The 19,972-nt window shown below is 44.1% G+C and overlaps 1 protein-coding gene across 1 annotated transcript in view; it reads left to right on the forward strand.

Annotated features, from left to right (window-relative positions):
• Positions 1-19,972, forward strand: part of FSTL4 (follistatin like 4) — a 565,752-nt gene that overhangs the window by 328,923 nt on the left and 216,857 nt on the right. The window contains exon 7 of the mRNA XM_014527870.1: positions 14,188-14,378. Coding sequence (XP_014383356.1) covers positions 14,188-14,378 — 191 coding nt within the window. The remainder of the gene's footprint in view (positions 1-14,187; positions 14,379-19,972) is intronic.

A 19,972-nucleotide genomic window follows, 5' to 3' on the forward strand; every position in this document is an offset into this window, starting at 1 on the left:
TTCCTGACCATGGTCAAAAGACACTTCTACTGCCTGTGCCTTGGTTCCCTATTTGTAAAATGGGGAATTATCCTATTTCCTAACCTCACAGGTTCAAGAACAGACACACTGAATATGGTAAAATATTTAGATACTACAGCAATTTGCATTATGTAAGTACCTAAGACAGGGGTGGGCAAAATGTCCGATCTGGCCGGCACGCAGACTCCATTTCCTAGCAGCCCCTGCCTGCATGGCTGGGACCAGTCTCCATGGAGACCCCAGGTACAACTGCACTGTGAAAGCTCAAGGCTGGGGTTGCCATGGAGACTGGCCCCAGCCACGCTGGCAGGGCGCATAGCAGAGCAGGGCAGAGGGCTGCTCCGGAGCCACTGGGATCTTGTGATGGGGCCTGTATGCTTCAGGCAGGGGCATGCAGGCAGGAGATCAGCTCCTTGCAGCAGTGAAAGCCTGGTCTGGAGAAGGGGCAGAGCGATGATCCCCTGCCTGGGCACCCCTGCCTGGAGCATGCAGGGTACAGATCACAGCTCTGCCCTGGCTCTGGAGCAAACTGCCCCCATCGCAAGATTCCTGTGGCTCCGGAGCAGCCCCCTGCCTTGCTCTGCTGTGCTCCCTGCCAGTGTGGCTGGGGCCAGTCTCCATGGCAACCACAGCCTTGAGCTTTCACATGCAGGTGCAGCTGGGGTCTCCATGAAGACCGGCCCCAACCATGCACAGGGGTGGCTGGGAAATGGAGTCCACTGCTGACCAGATCCACCCCGTGGGCTGGGTTTTGCCCATCTGCGATCTCAAATGTATAGCAGCTCCCACATTTCCAAAATTTTTAAACTATAAAAGGAGAGAATTCCCTCAAAACCCATGTTGGCTTAACTGGCGTTCACCTCCCATATCTAAGCTGGGTTCCAATTAAAAAAAAGAATCCAGGGCCCCAGGAGCTGCTAACAAGGTAATCCAGCCATGAGATATCTATTAAGAAGACCTACCAATGCGAATAGTCTGAGATGATATAAACTGCTAATGATTAGTTCATGTTGTAAAGGAAGCCACTGCAGGGCACTTGAATGTTGAAGCCATTGCAGAGGCAAGAATGGGAATAAGTGAGAGGGCATAGAAATGGTATTTCTACATTTTTGTTTTGTTTGGGGGGGGTTGTTTTTTTTAACAGACATGATTTTAACATTGGAAAGAACAGCAAGTGCGCAAGAGACAGTGGTGCTGCTAGAAAGCTAGAGGAAGTGAGTATTTTGTACATAAAACAGGTGGATTCCAGGCACAATGTAAGAAGATTACAAGTGTCATTGACAGCAGGGGGGGAAGAAAGAAGAGAGGATGCAGCAGCTGTCCTTAGTAAGCCCTGTATAAACCAACTCCAAGACAGGATTGCTAGCCTCTCAGTGGTGAACATTACTAGTTTAAAAGACCCATCACTTCCAACAAAAGGAAAGAAAGAGCGGTAGAAGAGTAACCCTGACTGTCCTTGACATTTATTTTCCATGGTACTGAAGTGATCTTTTTTGGTGAAAATCCATTGAGTCACACCATGGATAAATGCGATCCATGGAGTAACCGGGTAATAGCATCCTAATTAGAAGCTAAAGCTATAAAATGTGGATGCAACACTGCATTTCAAAGGTTCAGAGTCTGGATCCATCACTTGGTTTTGTTTAGCTATAAAAACAAGAGCAGTTTGCAAAATGTGAGCCCTGATTCCAGTTTGGGTTTGGAAAATACAGAAAATTTGGGTGTTGCTTGGGTCAGTTTCATCCTGAATACATTTTATTAAAACTGAAGGATTGTTAATTTGAATATATGCTAATATTAATTAAACTGAGGCCCCATTTAACCTCCGATACTTAGGAGCAAGCCCCAGAGGTTACCGAAAACTGCTATGGCTTATATGAAGAGTTGTACCAGTGTCTGAGAACTGAGAGCCCATGATGCCTAAATAACCACACCAGGGTTGTTTTTTAATGTGTGTGGTGGAGAACTGAAAAGTATTTGGTATTTCTTATGATATATAAGAAGTGCATACCTTCATGTCTTAGTTTGTTATAGGTTAGTTGCTATGGCCAAGACGAAATGTCGAAAGAACCAAACAATGACAATGGAGCTAAGTCTTGGGGAAACAATAGCAAATCTTATTTGTTGGCAGATCTTTGCCTGGCTCCATGCAGGCTAGGAAGAGCTCCAGTATTGTTTTCACTCTTTGTTCGTGTGCTTGCTTGCTATTTCTGGGTGGGAGGGGAAGGGGAAGGGAAGGACAGTAAATAGATAATGTTTTGTTTGTGAAGATTCACTTTCTGTGCCACTAAAATTCAACTTTCTCAAACTAGCAAAAGGAAACTCTTCCATGTTCAAAACCCATTTGATTCTGCTTCATGTATGTGGTCAGTTTGGGTCAGTTCTTTCACCCTGTTTTTAATGGTAAATCCCTTCCCCATTCCAATGAAGTTCCTAAAATTAATGCTGGGGAGTCAACAGACAAAAAAAGAAGACAAGATCATGTCTGGGGGTAGAGGGGAAGCATTGAGGGGAGAGATCATGGCAGGGCTAACCTCACACTTCATCCTTGGGAGTGAAGGTTTGTCTTTGGGGGAAACCTTAAAAATTTGATTGTGTTTGTTATTCGTAGATATACTGTGGCTATGTTTGTAAGATAAGGATATGCCTCACTTCGTTTGAGTTAAATACTCATCAATCTCTGCCTCTTTCCCCATGATTGTGGAGTTTGGAACTAATTCAGCTGGCAATGATATAAATGAAAGCTGCTGCTGTTTTTGTTACCATAATGATCAGCTTATGCTCTTTTAAACTGGAGGAAGGAAAAATAATTCTATTCAAAAATAATATTATTTTTTTTAGTTTGTCTTCAGGAGCATGCTGTTATATTGCCAGTCAGACAGCTCTTTGCTAGACAGTTCCCCCACAACACTGGACATGGCAGCAATAGTAGTGGAAGTAAAAGCAACATGATGGTCCTCTAAGTGGGTTTTGCTCAATATGATAGGATTTGCAAAGCCTCTGGGAGCTGCTGCTAGTGGCAGTTTCCAACTTTTTCTGTGATTTCCCTTATTCTTTTTGAGACTGATCTTTTCTACAATTTAAGGAGCACATTTTCAAACCCCACGTGGGCTTAAAACCCTACCTAACATCTTACTTGAAGATGTGAGCACAATGTAGGCGAGCATGGACTTTTCAAAGGAGGTATTAAGGCATGGTGAGCAGGTGGGATTACAGAATTCTGTTACAGAATTACTTACAGTTAAAGGAGCAACTTCCTGGGATGGGGAAGAAGAGGAATCAGCATAGATGAATAGCAGTCAGGTGCCCCATTCCTCAAAACTATACCCAACAGTCATACCTTATGACCGATACTCTTCAATGTCTTCATCAGCGACTTGGACGAGGGAGTGAAGTGTACCCTATCTAAGTTTGCGGATGACACAAAACTGTGGGGAGAAGTGGACACACCGGAGGGCAGGGAGTCTCCATGGCAACCACAGCCTTGAGCTTTCACATGCAGGTGCAGCTGGGGTCTCCATGAAGACCGGCCCCAACCATGCACAGGGGTGGCTGGGAAATGGAGTCCACTGCTGACCAGATCCACCCCGTGGGCTGGGTTTTGCCCATCTGCGATCTCAAATGTATAGCAGCTCCCACATTTCCAAAATTTTTAAACTATAAAAGGAGAGAATTCCCTCAAAACCCATGTTGGCTTAACTGGCGTTCACCTCCCATATCTAAGCTGGGTTCCAATTAAAAAAAAGAATCCAGGGCCCCAGGAGCTGCTAACAAGGTAATCCAGCCATGAGATATCTATTAAGAAGACCTACCAATGCGAATAGTCTGAGATGATATAAACTGCTAATGATTAGTTCATGTTGTAAAGGAAGCCACTGCAGGGCACTTGAATGTTGAAGCCATTGCAGAGGCAAGAATGGGAATAAGTGAGAGGGCATAGAAATGGTATTTCTACATTTTTGTTTTGTTTGGGGGGGGTTGTTTTTTTTAACAGACATGATTTTAACATTGGAAAGAACAGCAAGTGCGCAAGAGACAGTGGTGCTGCTAGAAAGCTAGAGGAAGTGAGTATTTTGTACATAAAACAGGTGGATTCCAGGCACAATGTAAGAAGATTACAAGTGTCATTGACAGCAGGGGGGGAAGAAAGAAGAGAGGATGCAGCAGCTGTCCTTAGTAAGCCCTGTATAAACCAACTCCAAGACAGGATTGCTAGCCTCTCAGTGGTGAACATTACTAGTTTAAAAGACCCATCACTTCCAACAAAAGGAAAGAAAGAGCGGTAGAAGAGTAACCCTGACTGTCCTTGACATTTATTTTCCATGGTACTGAAGTGATCTTTTTTGGTGAAAATCCATTGAGTCACACCATGGATAAATGCGATCCATGGAGTAACCGGGTAATAGCATCCTAATTAGAAGCTAAAGCTATAAAATGTGGATGCAACACTGCATTTCAAAGGTTCAGAGTCTGGATCCATCACTTGGTTTTGTTTAGCTATAAAAACAAGAGCAGTTTGCAAAATGTGAGCCCTGATTCCAGTTTGGGTTTGGAAAATACAGAAAATTTGGGTGTTGCTTGGGTCAGTTTCATCCTGAATACATTTTATTAAAACTGAAGGATTGTTAATTTGAATATATGCTAATATTAATTAAACTGAGGCCCCATTTAACCTCCGATACTTAGGAGCAAGCCCCAGAGGTTACCGAAAACTGCTATGGCTTATATGAAGAGTTGTACCAGTGTCTGAGAACTGAGAGCCCATGATGCCTAAATAACCACACCAGGGTTGTTTTTTAATGTGTGTGGTGGAGAACTGAAAAGTATTTGGTATTTCTTATGATATATAAGAAGTGCATACCTTCATGTCTTAGTTTGTTATAGGTTAGTTGCTATGGCCAAGACGAAATGTCGAAAGAACCAAACAATGACAATGGAGCTAAGTCTTGGGGAAACAATAGCAAATCTTATTTGTTGGCAGATCTTTGCCTGGCTCCATGCAGGCTAGGAAGAGCTCCAGTATTGTTTTCACTCTTTGTTCGTGTGCTTGCTTGCTATTTCTGGGTGGGAGGGGAAGGGGAAGGGAAGGACAGTAAATAGATAATGTTTTGTTTGTGAAGATTCACTTTCTGTGCCACTAAAATTCAACTTTCTCAAACTAGCAAAAGGAAACTCTTCCATGTTCAAAACCCATTTGATTCTGCTTCATGTATGTGGTCAGTTTGGGTCAGTTCTTTCACCCTGTTTTTAATGGTAAATCCCTTCCCCATTCCAATGAAGTTCCTAAAATTAATGCTGGGGAGTCAACAGACAAAAAAAGAAGACAAGATCATGTCTGGGGGTAGAGGGGAAGCATTGAGGGGAGAGATCATGGCAGGGCTAACCTCACACTTCATCCTTGGGAGTGAAGGTTTGTCTTTGGGGGAAACCTTAAAAATTTGATTGTGTTTGTTATTCGTAGATATACTGTGGCTATGTTTGTAAGATAAGGATATGCCTCACTTCGTTTGAGTTAAATACTCATCAATCTCTGCCTCTTTCCCCATGATTGTGGAGTTTGGAACTAATTCAGCTGGCAATGATATAAATGAAAGCTGCTGCTGTTTTTGTTACCATAATGATCAGCTTATGCTCTTTTAAACTGGAGGAAGGAAAAATAATTCTATTCAAAAATAATATTATTTTTTTTAGTTTGTCTTCAGGAGCATGCTGTTATATTGCCAGTCAGACAGCTCTTTGCTAGACAGTTCCCCCACAACACTGGACATGGCAGCAATAGTAGTGGAAGTAAAAGCAACATGATGGTCCTCTAAGTGGGTTTTGCTCAATATGATAGGATTTGCAAAGCCTCTGGGAGCTGCTGCTAGTGGCAGTTTCCAACTTTTTCTGTGATTTCCCTTATTCTTTTTGAGACTGATCTTTTCTACAATTTAAGGAGCACATTTTCAAACCCCACGTGGGCTTAAAACCCTACCTAACATCTTACTTGAAGATGTGAGCACAATGTAGGCGAGCATGGACTTTTCAAAGGAGGTATTAAGGCATGGTGAGCAGGTGGGATTACAGAATTCTGTTACAGAATTACTTACAGTTAAAGGAGCAACTTCCTGGGATGGGGAAGAAGAGGAATCAGCATAGATGAATAGCAGTCAGGTGCCCCATTCCTCAAAACTATACCCAACAGTCATACCTTATGACCGATACTCTTCAATGTCTTCATCAGCGACTTGGACGAGGGAGTGAAGTGTACCCTATCTAAGTTTGCGGATGACACAAAACTGTGGGGAGAAGTGGACACACCGGAGGGCAGGGAACAGCTACAGGCAGACCTGGACAGGTTGGACAAATGGGCGGAAAACAACAGAATGCAGTTCAACAAGGAGAAATGCAAAATGCTGCATCTCGGGAGAAAAAATGTCCAGCATACCTACTGCCTAGGAAATGGCTTGCTTGGTGGCACGGAAGCGGAAAGTGATCTTGGAGTCCTAGTGGACTCCAGGATGAACATGAGTCGGCAGTGTGACGAAGCCATCAGAAAAGCTAATGGCACTTTATCAGACTGCAGTTGGATGCAATTTTGGGCGCCGCACTTCAAGAGGGATGTGGATAACCTGGAGAGGGTCCAGAGAAGGGCCACTTGTATGGTTAAGGGCTTGCAAGCCAAGCCCTACGAGGAGAGACTGGGGAACCTGGTCCTCTTCAGCCTCTGCAAGAGAAGGTTGAGAGGCGACCTTGTGGCTGCCTATAAGTTCATCACGGGGGCACAGAAGGGAATTGGTGAGGCTTTACTCACCAAGGTGCCCCTGGGGGTCACAAGAAATAATGGCCACAAGCTAGCAGAGAGCAGATTTAGATTGGACGTTAGGAAGAACTTCTTCACAGTTAGAGTGGCCAAAGTCTGGAACGGGCTCCCAAGGGAGGTGGTGCTCTCCCCTACCCTGGGGGTCTTCAAGAGGCTGCCTATGCAGGGGGTCGGACTCGATGATCTATTGAGGTCCCTTCCGACCCTAGCATCTATGAATCTTATATACATGCAGTTCTGGTCAAATTCATATGCCAGCATAGGCATGCACCTAAATCTTTCCAAGGGCTTTATAATGTATGTCACAGAATTTTCTCTGGGTATCTGTGGGCATAAGCACTTTTAAAAATTCCCTAACAGCCTCTGGCAGCAGGTTAACCAAATGGGGTTTCACTGAGACAGGCAATACACACAACCTGTAAAAAATGACGATGCATTGATAAGCTTGTGATATAATATAGTGAGGTCCTTTGCAGATCCCTAGCAGAGGACTCATCAATGAGCATCCTAATTACTTAGTGGTATTTATACTACAAACAAAGCATCTGACTCAAAAGGTTCAGAAGGCAGAATGTGGAGTTCAGAGTTATACACCCATTCCCTAAACAGGTCTGTTTCATTTGATTTGGCAACATGTTCAGAGCAAGTCCTAGTTATAAAAAAAAACTGGAGCTACAGAGCTCTCATTCTTTTCAACTTTGATATATTTCTTTACGTTGACATACAGTCATTTTTTAAAACTTCTTTAAATGCATAGCTGTGCTCTCTTTTGGCTGAAGCCATAACATTCCTGGCACTTTGTCGCATCAAGTTAATTTTGCAGATTAGAGTGTAATGGCTGAATGGCTTACACTATACATCAAACTGGAACCAGTAATTAAAGTCTTAGGTCCGCTGAATTTAAGTACAAAGCTCCCATTGAATTCAGTAGAAGATGCACACGTTGCTGTGTCTCAATAGTAAGAAGAAAATGGGTTACTTGCCTGATAAGGATGTTGAAAATTTTGAAGAATGAAGCAGTGCAATAATTAATTCCAAAGGGTGCATGGGGAGGAACTGCATTAAAAACACATTAATATTTTCTATGCAGCTTTAATTCTGGCTCTCATATACTTACGCATGTGTGTATGTTATTAATATAACATACATATATAGAATATATATCAGTGCATTTAATACTTTTAGGTATTAAATATGCTTACATATTATTGATGTATCTATGCTATGTTAATATATTAATGTATGCTACTAACATTGATTAAACACATTTAAATATATTTAAATCCTATCATCATGCATTTATATACATATGATCTATAAATGCATGATGATAGTGTTTTTTACTCATGTAAATGCATTACTTTTTCCATAAGTCCTCTGTCTCGGGGAGTGTTCAGGGTGAATGATATTCAATAAATGAAGCAATTTTTCAATTGTCTTTATTCAGGAGCTGAAACAAAGTCTGTTGAAAGAATTTGATTGGCTTGGGTGTTTTTTTAATCAGATCCTCAGCATAGAAGTGCATGTTTTGGACACTGCATGCAGTCTAAACCATGGCTTGAATGACTGAGACAATGGAAATGAGAAGAAGACATTTAGTCATTAGTGAAGTAAGCTTCTCCAAGTTTTCCAAATGAAGTACTGTGAAAAAGAAACTACCTGGCTTTCAGATGGAGCTTGAAAAGTTTATGAATGGAATTATGCTATGCGTTTACTTGTAACAATAGAAGCCTGGATTTAGTGACCCCAGTGATCTCTTCCATCCCTATGTAATCAATAATAACCCCTTAGGATGGAACGGTTTGTGCAAACACAGCACTAGGTGTCACCTCATGGTCTGCCTATCATTTGTTAAAATGGGGAAAGAAACCACAGCAAGAAAGATAAACAGATCTAGAAGCAAACTAGACAGATTTTGTCCCTGCTGCTTGGGGTGTTTGTCTAAGATAAAGATTTTGCTGGAGAGAGGAAAATTCTCCAGAACAGGGGAAGAAGAATCTATTAGCAGAGTATCCACAGACATGCAGATATTATGACTGCAGAATTGTTTGATTAGAGTGAATAAGGCAATTGATTTTCTCTAAGTAAACACATGCTGGAAAGCAACATAGACCATCAGAATGGGAATCAGTTGACCCAGTGTTGGGAAAGATGCTGAAATATAAATGAACAAGACAGGAAAATAATATCTTAGCAGCCTAGTTTTAGCATAACATGAGATAAAAGCGTATGAATTCCATCCCTCACTCCCAAGTTAAAAGCAGGCATCAGAAACTCTGTGTATATCATAAAATGTATGTGGATATCATAAAAAGGGGGGTGGGGGGAGTGTTTTGGACCACTCTCGGGCAATCCCAGCAGTTGAAGGAACTTTTGATAAACCAGTCCTGAAGTGGCCTCAGTATTCCCGAGGGCCAAGATGCTGTCAGAAAATAAGTGTTTGACAGCAGCTGTCAAAAAAAACAAGCATTCAATATATTGTTTGGATATTAATTTTATCATAGATTCTCCCACTAGGACACTGACAGGGAATTGCCACCTGAAGCCTGAATGCCTTGCATTACCTTGTAGAATTATGGTATTTTTAAAGGCCAAAAATGTTCAGAATGTGTGCCTGCTATTAAAGAACTAAATTTCCTACTTGGCGTCTGAATCCAGTTATGATGGAGTGGGGCCACAGGGGGGCACTGTCTTTGATTCCTTTCTGTCTTTTCTCCCAACAAACTAGTCAACAAAATGGTAACATAAATCAACAGAGAGTTTGGAAAAACTGGAAATGCTAGGTGTCCAGAATCTGGGTATTTGGATGGTTATTATGCCTGTGTGAAGTGGCCAGTATTTGATTTGGATTTGGTTGATTCGGGGGACAGTGACTCACTTTGGTGATTTGGATCACTGTCCTGAATCAATTTGGCCAAATTCGATTCAAAAGATTTGGTGCTGATTCAGCGTGATTTGGCCATAGACTATAATGGGGAATCACTACAATACCTATAACTTTGTCATTTTTTGCAGAATTGGATGAAAACAGCAGTATTGGTAGCAAAAAAGTGATAAGTGCAGGTGTTTCTGTGAAAGTGCACCTCAAACTGTTGAAAGCAAAACTCATGTCGTGTGTGTGTTAAGGCAGCGCAGGATGAAAACAGCGCATGAAGCCTGACAAGTTTCAAGGAGATGGTGCAGGGGATTCTGGGAATTGCACCTCAAGGTTCTGAAAGCAAAACTCGTACCACTTGCATGTGTTAAGGCAGAGCAGGATGAATGCAGCAGGGATGGTAGCCCCTTCTGAGGGCATGAAACCTGCCAGGTTTCAAAGAGATAGGTGCAGGGGTTTCTGTGAAAGTGCAGCTCAAACTGTTGAAAGCAAAACTCGTGTTACTTGTGTGTATTAACTGCGTTTCTGTTTGTAGCCATGTTGGTCTAAGATTCTTTGAGTAGATGTGATATCTTTTATTAGACCAACTGAATAGTTGGAGAAATATATCTTGGCAAGCTTTGGGGTTTAAAAACCCTTCGTCAGACTGAGGAAGCATCTGCAGTTGCTGTGTGTGCTCTTCCTGCATGGAATGAATAGTAAAGAAGCCAGAGGCTGGCATGCAATGCAGGCAAGAAAACCAGTCAGTTAAAATGTAAATTGAGGCATCAGGGGATGAGAGAAAGGCAGGGGGGCAGGGCAGGGGGATGTAGCAGGTAAAAGTGAAGAGGTACCTGGGGAGTCAGATGTCAGGCAGGTTATAGTGCATCATAAATCCAATGTCTATATTGAGAACATGAGTTTTTATATCTAGATCACTTCACACACACCCTTATATGTTGTTTCTGCACCCCTCCCCCAGAGCACTGTGATTGGAAGGGAACTCAGGGAAAGATCACAGTCACTGGCCAGCAACAGATATCAATATCTTTCCCCTTTTCCCCCTCCCTCTTCTCAGTTTCTGTTTGCTGCAAGCCTGCCTTCCAAATCTCTGAATCTTTTCTGAATTGATTTGGAGGCTTTGATTTGGTTCAGACCTTTTAATGGGTCTCCTGATTTGATTCGGATTGAGAGATTCAGGCAACAAAAATGATGAGGGGGCTGAAGGACATGACTTACGAGGAGAGGCTGAGGGAACTGGATTTATTTAGTTTGGAGAAGAGAAGACTGAGAGGGAATTAATAGCAGCATTTAACTACCTGAAGAGAGATTTGAAAGAGGATGGAACTGGACTGTTCTCAGTGGTGGCAGATGACAGAACAAGGAGTAAGGGTCTCAAGTTTCAGCAAGGGAAGTTTAGGTTAGATATTAGGAAGAGTTTTCTCACCAGGAGGGTAGTAAAACACTGGAACAGGTTACCCAGAGGGGTTGTGGAATCTCCATCCTGGGAGTTTTCAAAACCACTGTTGAAAGCAAAACTCGTGTTACTTGTGTGTATTAACTGCGTTTCTGTTTGTAGCCATGTTGGTCTAAGATTCTTTGAGTAGATGTGATATCTTTTATTAGACCAACTGAATAGTTGGAGAAATATATCTTGGCAAGCTTTGGGGTTTAAAAACCCTTCGTCAGACTGAGGAAGCATCTGCAGTTGCTGTGTGTGCTCTTCCTGCATGGAATGAATAGTAAAGAAGCCAGAGGCTGGCATGCAATGCAGGCAAGAAAACCAGTCAGTTAAAATGTAAATTGAGGCATCAGGGGATGAGAGAAAGGCAGGGGGGCAGGGCAGGGGGATGTAGCAGGTAAAAGTGAAGAGGTACCTGGGGAGTCAGATGTCAGGCAGGTTATAGTGCATCATAAATCCAATGTCTATATTGAGAACATGAGTTTTTATATCTAGATCACTTCACACACACCCTTATATGTTGTTTCTGCACCCCTCCCCCAGAGCACTGTGATTGGAAGGGAACTCAGGGAAAGATCACAGTCACTGGCCAGCAACAGATATCAATATCTTTCCCCTTTTCCCCCTCCCTCTTCTCAGTTTCTGTTTGCTGCAAGCCTGCCTTCCAAATCTCTGAATCTTTTCTGAATTGATTTGGAGGCTTTGATTTGGTTCAGACCTTTTAATGGGTCTCCTGATTTGATTCGGATTGAGAGATTCAGGCAACAAAAATGATGAGGGGGCTGAAGGACATGACTTACGAGGAGAGGCTGAGGGAACTGGATTTATTTAGTTTGGAGAAGAGAAGACTGAGAGGGAATTAATAGCAGCATTTAACTACCTGAAGAGAGATTTGAAAGAGGATGGAACTGGACTGTTCTCAGTGGTGGCAGATGACAGAACAAGGAGTAAGGGGCTCAAGTTTCAGCAAGGGAAGTTTAGGTTAGATATTAGGAAGAGTTTTCTCACCAGGAGGGTAGTAAAACACTGGAACAGGTTACCCAGAGGGGTTGTGGAATCTCCATCCTGGGAGTTTTCAAAACCTGGCTAGACAAAGCTTTGATTGGGATGATCTAGTTAGGGATGGTCCTGTGTTCCCCCGGGGGTTGGACTAGATGACCTCCTGAGGTCCCTTCCAACCCTCATTTTCTATGATTCTGTGATTCTATAATTCAGTGGCACTGCTGGAAGCAGAGGCAGGCAGGCAGGGGTGCAGGGCACAGTCCAATAGGGAGACAGAGTAGCATTGTGCACGCAGCAAGTGGGCAGGCATGCAACATTGCTGCTGTGCAGGAGCAAGGCAGGTGGACTGGAGCAGGTGCCACCCTTCTCACATGTGCCCACACTGCCTATCTCTTCCTGAGCAGTAGCTAGAAGCAGGGGGTGGACTGGCCTGGGCACTACCTCTCCTGCCTGGGGTGGGGATTGGCTATTGGCTGGGGCAGGATGGGGGGAGAATGCTGCTGTAAGCATGAGGTGTGTGTGTGTGTGTGTGTGTGTGTGTGTTTGGCATCTCCCTGACCTCAGCACCCTTCATGGTCACCCATGTTGCCCACCCTTAAGGCCAGTTCTAGAAGTCATTGTTGTCTTCATGTTCCCCGCATGTACCCAAGCTATTCCTTCCTGTCCTGCAATGAGATTGGGCCTCTCAGACCTAACACATGAATAAAATAACGGGCTTCACATTTAAAAGGCAGTATGTAAAGCCCTTGTAATGAATTAAACAGAATAAGATCCTGAAGACTAAGCCACTTAAATCTGAATATGATATTTTCCAGGCGCAACAGAGGGAAAGCATTGAAGAACTGATTTCTCTATTCTAGCAGTGCTGCATCAGTAAATACATAAAGCTCATAAATGTTATAAGTTAGATTCTGCTCTCAGAGTTACTGATCTCCTTCCAAATAACTGCTCGGAGGACACTATTTTAACTGAGAATAGAATTTGGTCCTGGATAGTATCTCAAGGATTAACACAATCACATTCCCCAGTAAAACAATGTGCACAGTCAGCACCATGACATAGGAGTTTTAGGTCAGCCCTTAGGTTTGTCACCTTTTATTATCTATCCTGTGACCACTTTATCAGACTGAGCTGGATTTAAGGTTTGATTTCTCTCAAGCATGTTACCAGCGAGATAAAATATTTAGTGTCACAGTGCATTTCATGCCTTATTTGCCAAACAACCTTATAGTTTTTAGTCAACATTCACAGGGCAACTCCACATTTTGCATGGTACAGTGCTCCAGCGTGGCACTTATTTATGACCAAAAAGCTTTTTATATTCATATTGGTTAGGTTTTATATTTACTTTAGACTCTTGGGACATGTGCATTTATTTGATATTTATTTTAAAGAATGAGTAGAGTAAATTTGGCATGGGCAGGGATTAGTAGGCAATCTGCTAACCAAAATCCCTCAAGATTACATGATAAAGAAGTTTCTTGAAGGTAAAGTAGGCAACCATCAATCCTCTGGATCATGATGTATGTGTAAGAGGTCTAGTCAGATCCCTGATGAATCTGCTTGCAAAGAGTCCGGTGACCATCACACCAAGACCTTTGATGCATATATCTAGGCAAGAGTATGGAGGAGTGGAGGCTGTCCAAGACCTCCCATCCCCACTTCAGACCATTGAGACAGAATGCAAAGGCCAGACGGAGTCCAGATATTCGGTGCCTCGATGGTTGTAGCTTCTGCCAGAGAGCAACAGAAAAGAAATGCCGCTGACTGCCTAATGCCTCAGTGAGGGTGCATTTCTGTCAGGGTGATGTCCATTAGCCTTCCTCCAATCAAGGAGTACCCACAAGTGTGTGTGTGCCTTGTGGGCACTGTCTTGAAGACAAGTTTTATTTTAAAAGCCAGCTATTGCAAAGGATAATGACTATGGGGCCTATTTAAAGGATAGCATCTGAGAGCTGTATTTGTTTATGTCTTTTTCTCCCCCTTTAGAAGTTTGGTTCTTTATGCAGATCAAGATGGTCCAGTAATTCAATCTTTGTCTTTTAGGTGACACTTGCACAATGGCAGACTACAATCGGCTTAAAAGCATTCTCCTGGACCTTCAAGCTCATCGCCAGAGCAAACTGGGCAACCCTGTAGAGGATAAAACATCGCAGAAGCGCTTCTTAGTTGAAGATATGTTTAAGTACTTGGATATAAACAGTGATGGACACCTCAGCAGCTCTGAACTGGCTCAGGTGGGTTTATTGTTCAATGAAAATTGAATTATGAAGTGGATTGCATTTTCCATTCAAAGTGTAAATTGAATATAACACAGCAGAATTCTTGTGAGAATACTTGTTTGTAACTGTCTTTCTAACATTAGGTGAAGGAAAGAAAATCTAGTGCAGCATATAAGTCTTTTCCCCCCATCTCCCTTGGGAGAAAGAGGTGTTGTCTCAAGCAATTTAGGATATTTTGCAAACAAAAAATATGGCACTTTTCCATATCTCTTGCCATCCTTTCCAAAAATAAACCCCTCACTATTTACAATCATTTTTTGAAATTCTTCCAGCTACCTGACACACATAAAATTAATCTGGATTTCACAATGTATTTAAATTAAAAAATGAACTTCACCCTTCCCCTCCTCTTTGGCCTGTATTAATATGACATTAAGATTAAAATATGTTAACAGCTGTATTTTCCAGAGATCTCTTTGCAGTTATTAAAATGTTGATTATTAAAACATAATAAAACTAAAAAGGTGCAGAGCTTGGGAAAACAGTAATCTTTAATTACCAGCATGCTGTGCTCTTTGAATTCATCTAATTGGTAAAGTTAACCAAACATGAAGCACGGAGAGTTCATCTGATTCCACGTGTACTCAATTTGTTCATTTCAAGTAAAAAACTCAGAAAGCGGTGCTGTAAATAACAGTAAGACATTATGCTTGGCATGGAAAAATATTACGACTTATTTGCTTCTCTTCTTAGGTCTGTATTTTTTCCTTTTATTTACAACTGGTGCATCTCAGGACACCGACTCTGTCCAGAGACAGTGTAGTAAAGTCAACTAATTCTTTTGGGATTATGTTCATTGCTATCATAACTACTAACCGAGTAAGAACATGAGCTGTTTTCTCTCACGGCCTGAAATCCATAAACGGACTCAACTGTCCTCTCAGTGGCCTGAACCTGAAAGAGGCTTATGAGCAGGGACCTGGGTTTTCTGTTCAACACAGAAAAATGCAGATTTTCTCCTTTTAAGGAGAAAAACATGGATATTCTCTTTCAAAGGAGAAAATGTGGGGAACAGCAGGTTCCCCCTGCAGGCTGGCAGAGTTACAAGCTGCAAAGAGCTGCTTGGGGCTGTGGGGAGCAGGAGGAGGGTAATCAGGCAGGGGGCGCCAAGTGCATGTGTGTGTGCGCACATGGACGTAACAGCCAGGCAGCATGGAGAGCAGATCTCACAGCTCCCTGCAGGTAAGTTTATTGGTGGGGGGAAGAGGAAGGAGGAAGAGCAGATCGAGGACCCTACAGGGAGGGAGGGAAGGAGTGAAGGAATGGGGCAAGACTGGGGCGGGGGGGTGCTGCCCAGCCAGGGTGGTGTGTGGGGGCCAGGGCCAGGGCAGAAATGTACAGGCCTGGTTGGGGAGTGGGATGGAGCCTTGGGCGGCTCATCCTGGGAGTGGCAAGGGGGCTGGCTCCCCACTGCTGCGTGCACTCCAAGGGAGGGAAGAGTGTGTGTGGCGGGGGGGCTCATGCCCCCTAGATTTGTGTGCAGGATGAGGGCAGATGTGGGCAGTCCACTGCAGGCTTGGGGCTTCCCAACCTGCTGCCCTCCCCCAGGGGACCTCCATGGCACAGGAGGGCAGAGCGTTGTGGAAAGGCTTGTTGCCATTTCCAGGAGCCTCACACCAGCTGTGCTGGCATGACAAAGTGCCCTCTGCCTGCCCAGCAGTAGCAGGAGATGCAACTCTGTACAGCCACCCCCACTGCTGCCAGGTGGGCAGGGGGCACCTCACCATGGCAGCACAGCTGGTGTGGGGCTCCCGGCAATGGCACTGAGCCTCTTCACCCTCCTGTGCTGGGTCCCTCCCACTGGGCTGCAGAGGTCTTTTGGGGGAGGGCAGCAGGGCAGGGAGCCCTGATAGGGCCCACAGACTGATCTAGTGATCAGGGAGCTGGACCCAGGCTCCATGCCAGTAAGTAAAGGGTGGGTGGGGTGGAGCTGGAGGAGGGGGCAGGGAACCGTGGGGGGACCCCCACCAGGCCCTATCCCCTGCCCGCTCCCCCAGCCCCCCTTAGCACCCCCTGGCCCCTTCCCTCTCTACCAGCCCCATCAATGGCTGCCTCGCCTGGCCCCAGTGTCCTTGCACTAAAAAAAAAAAAAGCCCTACACTCACCGGCTGCTGCAGTGGCCATTGGGGCCTCTGGGGGCTCATGGAAGACCCCATGCAGCACAGGGCAGTGCTGGGATGCTGGGGCTGGGTGGTGCAGCCATTGATGGGTCTGGGAGAGTGGGCAGGGGTTGGGGCCTTTTCAACTTGGAGATTCAGTGGCAGCTGAGTCTCTGAATCAGATTTGGCCGAACTGATTCAGGACAGTGATTTGAATCACCAAATTGAATCACTGTCCCCCGAATTAGCCGAACCCAAATCGGAAGCGAAAACTAGCTGCTTCGCACAAGCCTATTGTATGTCTCAGCTCAGCTAATTAAAGGCACTGGGGGATTTTTGAATTAGGAAAACAAACTCACAACAAGGATGGTTGAATAATTAACTATCTGAATATGTTTACTATTCTATTATACCTTACCTGAGAGTAATTAGAAACAAATAGCTCTTAAGAAGCCACTTCAGTTCTAAAAGTTAGCATTTTATCTCTTAGCTCTAGATAAGTGCCTTTTTAAGGCTTGCTCTTTGCTGTAAGCTTGATGTATGTTTTCAGGTTCAACATGAAAATGAATCCCCTGGGCAGGCTGCTAACAAGTTTGCTCCTCCCCTGAGCTTAGTAGTGAGTAGAATGGTTTGCTGTGAATTTAATCCTAGTACAGTTGACATGACATAAGATCTTATTGCACAAGGAAAGGTTTTAGGGTAAATTTGCTTCGATCTCTGTATCTCTGAATTTGTAAAACAGCTAATCTAAATTTGATAATTTTTAAGGGAGATGGCTGTTTTTTAAAAAAACTTTTTTCTGAAGCTAAAAACAGATTTCACATACTGACACTTGGTAGTTATGCTGTTGCACTCTGTTCTTATATTTACACAACACATTCCTTCAGGATATTAAAATTGAACTTGCATTGAAATAAAAGTTTGATTCTGTATAAGCTATTATAGTTATTAAATCACAAAATGTAAAATCATAAAAAATATAATAGGAAAAACCTGATGTACTAAGGCATATTTGGAGGGACTGGAGAAAGAGTTACATTTAAGAAAGATAGATCTTCCCATATCATGTCAGTGGGAAAGCAATGAACTACAATCAGCACAGGATAAGAAGTCAGAAATTCCCTGAGTAACAGTGGCTCTGAGCTTCTTTGTAGTCTTTGGGAAGTCATAATGGCTTCAGTCTTCTAGAGATGAATCAAATTAGGCCTTATTCATAGATTTAATAAATTTCATAGGCATTAGGGGCTGGAAGGGACCTCAAGAGATCATTGGATCCAGCACCCCCACCATAGGCAGGAAGTTAGCTGGGATGAAGTGACCCCAGCAAGAAATATATCCACCTGTTTTTTGAAGGAGTCCAGAATAGGTGCTTGCACCACCTCTTGGGGGAGTTTGTTCCAGAACCTGGACACATGCACCGTAAAGAAGTTTTTTCTTACATCCAGTCTAAATCAGCCTTCCTGGAGTTTATGGCTGTTAGACCTTGTTATCCCTTGTGGAGCTCTGGTGAACAGCTGTTCTCCCAGGTCCCGATGTACCCCTCTTATGCAATTGTAGGCTGCTACCACGTCCCCCCGAGCCTTCTCTTCTCCAGACTAAAGAGTCCCAAGTCCCTCAGCCTCTCCTTGTATGGCCTTCCCTCCAGGCCTTGGATCATACAAGTGGCTCTCCTCTGGACTCTCTCAAGCTTCTCCACATCCTTCCTGAAACTGGGGGCCCAATACTGGACACAGTACTCCAGCTACGGTCTGACCAGGGCCAAGTAACGTGGGAGGATGACTTCCCTGGTTTTGCTTGAGATGCATTGGTGGATGCACACCAGAGTTTGGTTAGATTTGCCAGCCACAGCACCACATTGGTGACACATATTCATTGTGTGGTCAGTCAAGACCTCCAAGTCCCTTTCGGTCGTGGTGCTAATGAGCGTAGCACTGCCGAGCCTGTAAGTATGCTGGGGGTTCTTCCTACCAAGGTGCAGCACCTTACACTTCTCTGCATTGAAAGCCATCAGGTTTTGGTCGGCCCACCCTGAGAGCATATTCAAGTTGGCCTGTATCACCAGCCTGTCCTGTGGTGTGACCACCCTCCCCCCATAATTTGATATAATCTGTGAACTTGGCCAGTTCACATCTGACTCCCAAATCCGGATCATTGATGAAGATTTTAAAGAGTACTGGCCCAAGTACCAAGCCCTGAGGGACTCCAGTCGTCACTCTGCACCACGTTGATTTGCTCCCTTCAACTAGTACTCTTTGGGTCCGACCCTGTAGCCAGTTGCCTAGCCACCTGACCGTATGATGATCAAGGTCACAGGTCCCCAACTTAAACCATAAGAACATCATGGGGAACTAGGTCAAAGGCCTTCTTGAAGTCTGGATATATGATGTCCATGTCATCTCCCTTGTCCAGGCCACATGTTACCTGGTCATAGAAGGAGATGAGATTGGTCAGGCATGACCTGCCAGTCACAAAGCCATGTTGGCTGGCATTCAGAAGCTTGCCTTCCATCAGTCTGGTGTTGATGGACCCCTTGACAATTTTCTCAAGGATTTTTCCAGGGATGGACATAAGATTTGTCTATAGTTCCCCGGGTCATCCCTCCTCCATTTCTTCTAGATAGGGACCATGTTGACTCTTTTCCAGTCATCTAGGACCTTGCCCGAGCACCACAATTTTTCAAATATCTCTGCCAAGGGGGATGCAGTGATGTCTGCCATCTCCTTCAAGACTCTCAGGTGCATTCCATCTGGGCCTGTGGACTTGTGAATGTCCAGTTCCTCAAGGTGTTCCCTCACCTCATCCACATTGATTTAAGGTCCGTTACCTGCTCCTGGATTGGTCTGTGCTGTTCCTGACAGTGTGATTCTCCTGGGAGGGTGAAAAAACAATGCAAAAAAGTCATTTAAGAGATCGGCCCTTTCTTGAGCATCAGAAATCAGTTGCCCCATTGGATCTCTCAACCCAATGCTATCCTTGTTCTTTTTCTGACTTCCCACACATCTAAAGAAGGACTTTTTGTTGTCTTTATCTACTAGGGGTGTGGAAAACAGGCCATATTCAATTCAGATTCAGCCTGAATTGGGGACAGTGATTCAATTAATTAATTTGGATCACTGTCCAGATTCGATTCGACCAAATCTGAATTTGAAGATTTGATGCTGATTTGGAGCATCAGTGATTCAGCCATAGACACAGCTTTAAATATTTTTTCTACATACCTTGAGGTACCAGGCATGGCTTGTGAATGCTGAGATGGTGGGGCAGAGGAAGTGTCCCACAGGAGTGCAGGGGAGCCCCCCCCCACCCCCCAGCGATTGGCCACGGAGGGATGTTGGGAGGCCTCCAGACCCAGGAGGCACCAGTCACCAAGCTGGGGGGTGGGTGGGGGTCTCCCATGCACTCCCTGGCAGACCCAGAAGTGGAGTGGAAGTGCTTCTGGTCCACTTCCAG

This window comes from Alligator sinensis, unplaced genomic scaffold, assembly GCF_000455745.1.
Source record: "Alligator sinensis unplaced genomic scaffold, ASM45574v1 scaffold111_1, whole genome shotgun sequence".
NCBI lineage: Eukaryota > Metazoa > Chordata > Crocodylia > Alligatoridae > Alligator > Alligator sinensis.